Below are 12,291 nucleotides of genomic sequence, written 5' to 3'. Positions count from 1 at the left end.
GGTGATGTGGAGCACGTGTAGCCGTTAGGTTTCGCACGTAGGACAACATGCTTTGATACCATGGAGAAAGTTGAGGTTCTACCATAAAACCAATTGGCAATACAAGGAATAGCCCAACAACTTATAAGCACATACGACATTTGTAATCACATTTATAATACACAATATGTATAGCAAACAAAATCAAGTAATGTTGCAATTTTGATGCAAGATTACTAACACTTTGATTAGAAGTTAATCGACTATGGCAATCCAACAACTCCTAGAGTGCAGTCTCCAGTTTGTTAGAATATTGACATAATTTCAAGGAACCCCTCCCAATTATCGACATCTCTTATATTAGGAAGGATGTTTAATCAGAATTATAATTTATCTGTTCTGATAATATAGGTGATAGCAAAAATGAAGTAAATTAAGAAAAAGATTATATATGGTAAGGGGATTTTCTTTGTATGGATGAAATGATGTGACCCAACAACAATAAGAGAAAAATGATAGGGATATTTATTCCGCAAATGATCATTTATTCTAGTGGCTGAAACCAATCATGCTTATGCATACAATTAACGTTATCGTTTTTACAAGTAACATTTTAACTCACTAACTCTATCGTTTGTCTATAATTTTTTATTGTGCCGATCTCATGTGTTTCAGAATTATATTGAACTTAGCTAAATTACATTCATAGTCCTTGTAGTTTGGATTTTGAATTTCGTCCTTGTAATTTTAATCTTTGCTTTTCAAGCCAATTCAATTGGCTTAGTAGATATGGTAGAGTAACTTTAAACCTTCTACTTGGTTTCCTGCCTTTCTTATAGTGTCTTGGCATGTAACTCAAAGAGATTCATTGGACGTGCCAAAATTATGTTGGTGTCACAATTTCCTTGATGGGGTTGGTACTCTTTGTTAGAAATGCATTTGAAAGCCTTGAGTAGGCATCGAGCTCTTTCAAATGAGTTATAGCTTGTTTGGATGCGATTTTCAAATGATTGAAAGCATTTTAATAAAAATATTTTTGAAAGCAATCCTTAGTAAAAATACTAGTAAATCCTAAAAAAAAACACTTAAAGATAAAGTGTTTCCTAGAAAAAGTACATAACTGATGCTTCTTGTAGAAAGCACTTCAAGTGCTTTTGGAACCCAATAACATTTTCTCTAAAAGCGCTTTCAATCATTTTAAAAACACATCCGAACGAGCCTTTATTTGTTACTGTTAGGTGTGCCACTCTTAGCTAAGACCAAAAGGATTTAAATGATGTTATTGTTATATTGTAGACTGGCGCCACAAGTAGACTGAGCTTCTATCAAGAGACTGCCACAAGGGGATTAAAATACATGTTAAGTCTTTTCTATGCCTTGTTATGTAAAGGACCTCAAATATTTTTTTGAGTATGCCAAGTGATAACCATAAACTGATTGGATTTTGGTTCAACTCAGTTTGCAATTCTCATATAAATATAACCGCATAATGTATGACAAACTATATGAAATTGCAAAGATAGGAAGGAAATGAAGTTAAACACTTACCAAATATTCAACAAGAAGTAATAACTTGATAGGAAATGAGAAATACAAGCAATCAGGCAAAGTTTAAACCTATTCAGGCAAGTTCTATTGCTAGTCAGGCAAGCTCTTGCTAGCAACTGAAGTGCTTTGAAATAAAGTTTTAATACAAGAATCAATATTACAAACAATGTACCAGAGCTTCAACCGTAAATACAATTGCAAAGGTGTCGAATTACAAAAGGAATTTAGGAAAGGTAGGCTGCATAGCTTTGAAGTCTTTTTGTGTTGTGAGTTGAATGTCCCTTGTCTTCTGCTTTTATGCTGCCTTTCATATAACAGGCCTTTCTTCCAGTTTAAGCTTTTTCCTCTCAGATTAATCCTGTCTGCCCCCAGTTGTTGATGTGACTGTTGCCAGAGAATAAAGAATTCACATTGCAACTTCGAGCTTTTATCCTCTCAACAGCAGTCAACAACAGCTAGTTGTGAACTGAATAGTGCTGACCTGAAACGTGCATCGATCAACAAATTCACTTTCTGTTATATGTTCTTTCGTATTATAGTAAATACTCGAGGATACATAGATATTATTTTAGTGCCTCGTTACAGGAAACAATTTTGGTGATGAAAAACAACAGCAGCAAGCTCACATTAGTTTGATCGCATCGGTTTTACATGGCTGAATTTGCAAGTTGATTCTTAGGCAAAGTGTATAGATACAAGTGATGTTTTACGCTAATATATATTTATATAAACTACGAGGAGGATCATTCAAACTTGGGTGCAAGAGGGGGAGCACATTAGTCTAACCAACTTGACTAAGCCGAGTACTGCAAGGACACTAAATGGAAAAGAAAGATAAGATTTCATGGGTCTTCATTTTCTTTTGTTATCTCGCACACAAATGCACAAGGAAGCAATTCTTACCAGATTTCAAAACTAAAGAGGTGAAGCACTGAGAAGAAGACAATAATTGGTCTCTGGCACAGAAACGCACTAGGAAACTTGGGATTGAAATCAACAATAAGAACTTGGGTGTTTAAGACTGACAGGATTGAATTACTAATTAAAAGACTAGATAGGGAAGAAATGCCAGAATCGTTATGAGAGACACAGTTTTTGGTAGTAATATTCTCGAAAAAGACGCATAATATATAGATACATAACTAACGTATCTAAGAACTAATAGCAGGTGAGATTTTAATGAGACATGAAGATTTATTTAATAAATGTAAAATACTCGGGAGATCCTTACCTCACAAGAAACCATGAGAGCTGATCACCATCAGAGTGGAGCTACCAATCATTTAAGTGCTCAATTTTGAAAGCTGAGCTCCAGACCGAATAGGGCAGTCAAGGGCAGATTCATCCAGAACATTGTCAAACCATCGCATCAGACGTATAACTTTTCTCCTTCATAAACCTGAGCAGCATCCCTAGCATGGAATACACCTCTGGTGCTTGCGGGTGGGATTCATCACCAGAAACAAATGTATGAATGTCACCCCCAGTCTCCACCCAGCTACAACCTGGAGCTTTATGATCACAACTGTTCTTCATCATTTGGCGTACTCTTGCTACATCATCCCAATGACCTTCAGAAGAATAGATGTTAGACATGAGAGTATAATTTACAGGCTTGTTTGGCTCCAATGCAAAAAGCTTTTCTGCAGCCCATTTTGCTAATCCTACGTTTCCATGGACTTTACATGCCCCTATGAATGCTCCCAAGGTGCTTGGATCAGCTTCGGTGGGAATCGATGTCAAAGCCGTGAAAGCCTCTTCTACAAGACCAGCTCGCCCTAGAAGGTCAATTAGACAGGTATAGTGTTCTGAATCTGGAATAATCTGATAGTCATTGGTCATTAATCTAAAGTAGTGAAGCCCTTTCTTTACCAACCCTCCATGGCTACATGCAGAAAGAACCGCAAGAAAAGCAATGTGGTCTGGCCTTGTACCGTAAGTTAGCATTTTCTCAAAAACCTCTGTAGCTTCTTTGGAAAGACCATGGAATGCATATGCGCATATAACTGACGTCCAAGTAACTTGATCGGGCTCAACAACCAAGTTGAAACACTTAGACGCACTAGACATACTACCACATTTGGAGTATGCACTTATCAGAGCATTAGCAATTGATGAAAAGAAATCAAACCCAAATTTAACCATGTAAGCATGAATTTTCATAAGTTCAGTAGTAGATGACACATTACCACATGAGCTAACAATGCTTGCCAGAGTTAATTCATCAGGATAAAAGTGTTCCTGCAACATTTCCCGGAGTAGTTTAATAGCCTCCTTCTCTTTTCCATGTAGTCCATATCCCACAATTATAGTGGTCCAAGAAATGACATTCTTGATGGGCATTGCATCAAAAACCTTCCAAGCATCACCTATGCTATCATTCTTTGCATACATGTCAACAAGTGCGCTGGAAACTAGAACATCTGAATCAAAAGCCTGTCTAATGATAATGCCATGAACCTGCCTTCCCGGCTCACAAGATCCAAATCTACGGCATGAACTGAGCAGACTGCTAAATGTAAACTGATCCCCCTGAACACCTTCCAGTCTCATCAAATTGAATACCCTAAAAGCCCCTACAGCCAAAGAACTTGAAGCATAGCAATTCACCATCACGTTCCACAAAACCAAATCCCTGCACAATAAGAAATCGAAAGCATGCCTTGCATCTTCAACTAGACCATATTTTGCATAAAAATCAACAAGAGCACTGCCCACAAAGCAGTTTGAATCAAATCCTAATTTCACCAAAAAACAATGCAATTGCCTACCAATCTCAACACCATTTAACTCAATGCAAGCACGAAACAAACCATTAATTGTTATATCATCCGGACTAACTGCTTCTAACAACATCCTTCTAAAATAATAAAACCCCAAATACAAATTCGGTTTATACTCACTCCCACAGTTGACAAGCCCATAAATCAAGGTATTCCAAGCAACCACATTTCTCACAGGCATTTCACCAAACAGCTTCTGTGCATCATTGAATTCCTTGCACTTGACGTATAGATTCAGGACATGAATTTGCAGCGACTGCAGGTTATGCAAACCCAACTTTACCACATGTCCATGGAATTGTTTTCCCTCGGGAAGAAAACCCATTTTGGCTGAAACTTTGAGGGCGTTTGAGCAGAAGGAATGGGCGGATTCGAGTACCGGCGTGAAGGCACTGCGTGGACTCGGAGGGAAAGACGAGTTGGTTTGATGAAATGGGTGAGCATGATTTGGGGCGTCTGTATTGGTTTGAAACGAAGCAGGAGGAGGGGTTGGCGGGAAACGTAACGGTCGTTTGAAGTGGACGGTGGGGATTGAAGATGAGCGGCATCTGGAGAGCATAGCATAATAGTTGGCTTCTTTTGACGCCTTTTTGATCCAAATAGCAGCGGCAAAGTTGAGGCCTTTCGATGGAGAAATTCTAGGTTCCGACAGTAGTGTTCGTGCGGATTCTAGACACCACTGTTCTAAAAATCCCCACCTAGCGCCACCTAGGCGCTAGGCCCTAGCCCACCGCCCTGATTAATGTCTAGGCCCCAGCCCACCGCCTAGACCACTTAGGCACCCGCCTAGCCCGCCTAGACCACTTAGGCACCCGCCTAGCCCGCCTAGGCACCCGCCTAGGTTGCAACTCACTTAGACAGAAAATATATAACTTTCATTTTGCATTTTGTTTTTTTCCAATAAATTGTATGAGACTTGTTGCATACTTGAATGAACATACATTATATCCTTATTTCACATGTTTTCATTATGTTCCAATACTTCATGATATATATGCATTCTATTTTGTAGTTTATGATGAAATTATATATATTTCAAGTAGAAGCAGACACTTATTTACCTGAAATATGATAGATTTACTTAAATCCGCCTAGTCCGTCTAGGCTCCCGCCTAGCCGCCTAGGCGCTAGGCCCCAGCCCGCCGCCCGACTAGCGCCTAGCGATTTTTAAAACCTTGCTAGACACACATAAATAAAAAAAACAAAAACTCCTACCTCATTGTCGTTGTTTTTCTCATGTTTATCGAACTCAGATTCTCTTCGAATCTAAAAAATATGAGCTTAAGGATCAAATGATCCAGACCGTTGAAATTTGATTCAACGGCGACAATTATTATAATTTTTAGAGGGGCTCCGCTCCCTGTTTTTAGTCGTTAGATCAAATTTTAATTGTCTGGATCATTTGATCCTTAAAGCTCATATTTTTTAGATCGTTCATGTTTATCCATCCCATTTTGTGTTTCAGCCCCTCACACCACTCCATGTCTAAAATATCGATGATATCAGAAATATCAGTAGTCCAAAAACACGAAAATTTAGATGGAAATATAGCGATATTATCGATATCGATAAAAATTGAATAAAAACCACGAAAATTGTCAGAAAAACTTGGAAATTTTTATTGAAACTTTGCAGGATGTTTATTTAGTCAATTATCTATTAGTTTATCACAAACAAATTGGAAGGAAATGCATTGCATAGTGGATTTAACTGATTTAAGTTAATTATATAGCGAGCTAGCAAACATTGTAAGTGTAGAAAATATGTAGTAATTAATGAAAGAAATTTAAACACACCTGTTTGGACCCAATTTTACACCATCGGCCCAAGCGATCGAGGCCGTTAAGTGAGCATGGTTCCCGACCATTGGATGGAGAAGTGAGGATAATTTTGTTATTAAAGGATAATGTTATGGTTTTTTATCATAATATTTATTTTTTTAATAATGGTTTATCTCGACATTTTCTTATGAAAATAATTATCTCCAAACAAGCAATATAGTTCGAATAGGCTTGGAATTCTTGTTATCAGATTGGAGTAGCGTGATGGGTGTGACTAGAATTGTCGAGGTGTATGGTCTTCTTCTATGCGCGGGATAATACCAAGAAGAAATCCTTGATAACCTCCAAAAATAATGGAGCCACACGTATCCTAGATTGACATAGTTGTTGGCATAAGAATTATACGCTAATAATTAGCATAGTCTTCAGGGGATAAACACGCATGCATTGATGGTTTGATTCCATCAAATCCTACGGCCAAGATGATGTGGAGATTTTGATGCAAATTGATGGTTTGATTCCATCAAATCCTACAGCCAAAGATGTGGAGATTTTGAATAAAGCACGGTTTGATTTGGTTGGATAACCGCATACAATTATGATGGTTCTGATCCCATCAAATTGGTATTGACCTAATTTAAGATAAGGACTAGTGGGAGATTAATCTGCACAAGTCATGCCAAAGGTCAAATACAATTCTTTGGAGATCAAGCCACGTCAAGCATGCATGTCTCTATAAATAAGAGTGATTGTGCAACGTTCAAAGCTCCTCCAGTTCAACACACAACTGCCATGCACAAATTCTCTCAACAACATTGAGATTTTTATTTTCTCTTTTCGCTGACACATCTTCCGTTGGCATCAACAGCACTGTGAAAGCAACCGGTGATATCTTAAGTCGGCATAGATAGCTCTGTCGCCGTAGAATCAGCCGATCTCGCAGCATCTTCCGTTGGCATCAACAGCACTGCAGCGAGGATGGTTGGTTACCTATCCAAGTCTCGGTCGAGAAGGATTTTCGAATCCTTATTGGTCGAGGTCATCTCATCAGCCTTCTCGGCGAAATGAGGTGTTACGAGTTACTACATTCGGCACATTGGAAGTCGAATTGGATATTGAACTTCGCTAAGTTAGCAGCCTTGTCTTCAGGCTCTAGAACCCGAAGGCCGAGACGTGTTCCTTCCTCAGCCACAATCGTAAGATCAAGAAGTCAGCAGCGCACCCAACGCAACATCAACAAATTTACTCCTCGGCCGAGCTCGGCCGACGAGTTGGCACGCCCCGCATTCACCGAATGACGTAGTTAGCTTATAGATTACTCGGCCTGCGCACCACGTAGGCTTGGTAGTTTTTAGGGCCAACAACACCATAATCATTTATATATAATGAATTAGTACAATATTTTACATTTTATACATTGCATGGTAAGATACATGAGTGACTTAGTACCACATAGAGTTCCTATCAAGGTCTAAAATATCGATGATATCTAAAATATCGATGATATCGGAAATATCGGTAGTCCATAAACACGGAAATTTCGATGGAAATATCAAGATAATATCGATATTTTAGACCTTACACCACCAATAGGTGCTGCACTCAAGATCTTCTCTTTTCTATAAAATTCCTCTTTCTCACATACACAAATTTCTCTTATTTTTTGTTAGTCCAGTTCTACTCGGGACGATTTGAAAAATTCATGTTGGACAACTTAACAAATCTGACCATGTGACAGTCTTAAAGATTCACTCTAATAATAGATTAAAAATAAGATATATTCATTAATTTCCCCCTTGAACTTGTGACTATTGGCCAATTTCCCCCCTCAACTTTAATTTTGGCCAATTTCCCCCCTCAACTCTCATAATTAGTCAATTTCCCCCCTCAACTTTAATTTGGCCAATTTCCCCCCTCAACTCTCATAATTAGTCAATTTCCCCCCTCAACTTTAATTTGGCCAATTTCCCCCCTCAACTCTCATAATTAGTCAATTTGCACCATACTGTTAATTTTTTTAATATGATCATAATTAAACAAGTGTGTGTAAGAAACTAAATAAGATGTATGTTAATCATTTTCCTATGTCTTTATCCTATTACAAGTAGATTAAAATTTAGAATTTTACAATTTATCATAATAAATCAGTATGGAGTAATTTTATTTGATTTTTTACTATATAAAATTGATAACGAAAACGATTGATGTGTACATTTTTGTATGTGAATACAATTTTCTTTATAAAAGTGAAAGTTAAGTTCAAGTAAATTGCGAAGAATCGAACTTTAGTGCAAAAATGGCTAGTCAATTCATAATTTTCGACTCCTTATTAAGAATAACTCATTTTATTGAAATAGGTCTGATTCATGAGTTTAGGATTATTATTTCTTCTTCTACATGCTTTAAACCCGATTCATAACTTCTTATAATCAACCCATATCACATACTAATTGTATTATGTTTTTGTACATTTTACCCTATATTATGCAGGTGAGTTTATGTTAATTTTAGTACTTTGTTGGAAGTTATTAGAAAGATTGAAAAAAAAAGAAAAAAAGAATAGATGGAAAATTAAAAAAAAATTAACAGTAGGGTGCAAATTGACTAATTATGAGAGTTGAGGAGGGAAATTGGCCAAATTAAAGTTGAGGGGGAAAATTGACTAATTATGAGAGCTGGGGGGGGGGAAATTGGCCAAAATTAAAATTGAGGGGGGAAATTGGCCAATGGTCACAAGTTCAGGAGGGGAATTGATGAATACCTCTAAAAATAATAATATTACTGTAAGCAAATTATGTAATAACAAAAAATATTAGAACCCTCTTTGTTAATTAAACAAGGGTTAAAATGTCATTATAACTGTATCAACAAAACTAAAGAAAAATAACCAAAACAAAAGTTTTGGGTAACTTAGGAAATTACATACAAAATAATTATTTTACTTTTTTTCGTTCTCTCCCTCCCAACCATGTAAACCATATCCGTTTCCTCCTACCTTCCTCTCTCATCCACGTTTTTCATCCAAATAAAATTAACCTTTAATGGCGAAATAGTTACATAGAAACAGTTGTTAAAGATATGAGTAACTTCTACAGCGAATAAAAACCATTTGAATATCATTACCAACAAGTTTTAGTGACCAAAACTATTTATATTTTCTCTCTTCCTGTAATTTTACTAACCTGAATGAATACAATTGTTAGTTGTTATTATTAGGATTAGGATTAGGATTCGGATTAGGATTGGGTGATAGATTTATGGTTCAGCTACTTTGAAGGTAAAGTCAAGACTTTGTTTTGGTAGAGATTATGTATAAATGGTACGTTTAGGCTTGGTAAGGAGATGCTATAAATAAACATGTAGAGGCAATGACACGCCCAAATATGTTTAACTTATGTATTGTCATCTCGATGTGCACATTTAGACATCCGAAAAAAATAAAAAAACATCGACAAAACAATGAAAGAAAATAATTCATTGTATTTATACACATGAAAAGATAGGAAAAAAGTCATTTTCCATGCTTTAGTACACGAAAGATTTGTCATGTCAAATTTCAATTGCTTGCGTTTCAAACAATAACTCATCTCTTGTTTTGCCTCCATGTTATTGGATTGTTTATACATGTTCTTGTTTTATTTAGGAACACTTTGGATGTGGTCCTTAACTACCAATGTTCTTTGACTAAAATCTTTGTGGTTTTTAGTTTTTTATCGAAGTTCTCAACATTAATGTAATAATGTATTTCTATGTAGGTTATTATATTTTTAAATTAAAAATGAAATTTGTAGATATTTATATTAATGAGATTTTAAATAAAACCCATAATTTATGGGATTAAAAAATTAAAAATGACTTATACTAACACACCCTGACCGAGATCAAGGCATGTTGGCCGTCACATGAGGGTGACGTAACCATGTGCACAGTGCGGAAGCGATAAAGATAAGGGTTATACGAATAAATAAAAACCGAAAGCTACTAATGTGCACTAATAAACAGTAAGTGCTAGGAGTAAGATACAAAAGTAAATACTCCTAATCAGAGCATAGAAAGCCTAGGTGCAGTCTAGTAGGACGAGTACTAATTATACAGTACCTTAAGATGTCCTACAATTATTTTATTATGTCAGAACCGCCGAAGTCCTCAAGGCCACCAACAGCAAGCTTACCTAAAACTTAAAGGGGTGCAAAACAGAAAATGTGAGTGGGCAAAAACAAATGTTTTACAAAACCATTTCATTTATCAACAGTTCTAACCTCTCACCGTAAAACATGTATACTTTTCCCAGAAATAGAATATAGCATATGCGTAAATATATATTTAAATATATCAATTCAAATCATGCTTCACATATTCATAACAATAAGTATGTCATGCCAAGATATAACATAGTAAGTAATTCAGGTGAGAATATTTTCATGGAAATATAACATATTAGCTGGAACCCCTGAGGAAGTCTGTACGGCTGAAATCATAACACAATAGTCCATCTAGCCGGAGTCACTACAATAACCTATACGGCACTATACTGCACAAAAGTCGAAACTAATAAAAATGTCTATATGACAATGCTGGGTGTAATATAATTATGCTCAATACTACCCTCTCATAATAGTTGGGCGATAAATCGCTAGTCACCTACGAGTCGGAACCACCTATGATGGTCTGTACGACAGAACTGTACACCTAAATTGGATCCAATGTGAGCATATGGTGCAGGAGGTGACATCAATAACAGGCATGTGCCATATATCTTTGGCTAAATCACAATCATCCTATGTGCAGTTTTATGAGCTCAACATTATTCAATCACATGCCATTAATCATTAATTCTCATAACAAAACATAACTCACCTGGTACTTACCTGAGCGTCCACAGCACCACAATCATATATATATATATATATGCATCATATACTAATTTATATACGAAATATAACTTTATATGCATGGCATTCAAGGCATACTTTCATTTAAACACATTTTATGGGAAATATCAAGCATATAAATATATATTGAAAACCAAAAGCCCACTCACTGGTATGTCGAAGGTTCGTAGCCCCCGAGTCGCCCTTGACTGTGCTTGTTCTCAGGATAAGTCTCACTTATATGCGAATTAACTGAATAAACGTTATTTAAAGCACATAGACAAAACTAGCTAATAACTTCTCATACAATGCTTAAATGCGGTGTTTGAATATACCAATGTGATCTACACAACTCCATGAACATCCCTATAGTTTTAGAAAAATTTTCCGACCACCCACGCACCGCCACGCACCGGCCAAGGCACAGCCAGACGCGCCACCCAAGCGCGGGCACATGCCTATCACACCAACGGCAACAGTGACGCAATTAGGAATATTTCGTTAAATAGTAACGGAAACTGTTAAAATTAACTAACGCGGTTGGAATATTCCGTCATCCTTAACCTCAGAACTCCATCAACTGTCGCCGACGTCGGAAACTGGGTAAAACTTAAAACCTTGATATCTCACTCAATTTTCAACCAAATTTCACGAATTAAATGTCAAAATGAACCTTAGGACAAGTAGAACAAACCCATACCAGTTTTAGGACCTAAATCCCACGAGATCTCACCGGAGAATTTAGAGAAAAACCGGCCAAGCTTGAAACTGACGATCCCGACGTCCAAATCGCTTGGTTTTTCTTCTCCGAGCTTCGTAGGGATGTTTTAAAGCTTCCTACAAGCTTCAAATCACCTGAAACCTTCACATTTACGTGTGCATGAACAGTGCACCAAATCGGAGGTTAGAGTTCTCGGGGTTTTTGGGGTTTTCAGGTCCTAAAAATAGCATATATGAATTCAGGGACATGCAAGGAGTTCAAATCTTACCTTCTTAACGTCGATCCGTGCATGAAATGTGAGTTTGGTGTTCGTCCGTACGTGAGGGAAGGAGAGAGAGAGTGTGTGAGTCCGAGGGAGAGAGCACGGAAGAGAAGAGAGAGGGAGAGTTGTGTGTGTGTGTGTGTGTGTGTTCCATGTGGTCACCAACCACCCAAAGAACATAACATCTAAGTCCCAAAGTATGTCACACACACACTACAATTTCAACATCTAAGGATAAAACCGTCATTTTACATCATCGATAGAAGTAAGTCCGGACGGGCTATGACATATACTCTCTAATATATTTTATGTGTGTGCGTATGGGTACATTCATCAAAGCTAACTA

The 12,291-nt window shown here is 37.0% G+C and overlaps 1 protein-coding gene across 2 annotated transcripts; it reads right to left on the bottom strand.

Annotated features, from left to right (window-relative positions):
* Positions 1–1,523: 1,523 nt before the first annotated feature.
* On the bottom strand, positions 1,524–4,961 carry LOC114822615 (pentatricopeptide repeat-containing protein At2g46050, mitochondrial). 2 transcript variants are annotated; one of them, XM_029097400.2, is made up of 2 exons: positions 2,759–4,961; positions 1,524–2,008 (listed from the first exon to the last, which is right to left on the bottom strand). In XM_029097400.2, exon 1 carries the CDS (start codon positions 4,867–4,869, stop codon positions 2,884–2,886), a length of 1,986 nt encoding a protein of 661 aa, XP_028953233.2. In that variant the 5' UTR covers positions 4,870–4,961; the 3' UTR covers positions 1,524–2,008; positions 2,759–2,883. The 2 variants fall into 2 exon arrangements, with proteins under 2 accessions (XP_028953233.2, XP_070679960.1); XM_070823859.1 differs by having other exon boundaries at positions 1,524–1,911.
* Positions 4,962–12,291: the final 7,330 nt, after the last annotated feature.

Source organism: Malus domestica, chromosome 01 (assembly GCF_042453785.1).
Source record: "Malus domestica chromosome 01, GDT2T_hap1".
NCBI classification, from domain to species: domain Eukaryota; kingdom Viridiplantae; phylum Streptophyta; class Magnoliopsida; order Rosales; family Rosaceae; genus Malus; species Malus domestica.
This window is presented reverse-complemented; position numbering and strand designations above follow the sequence as displayed.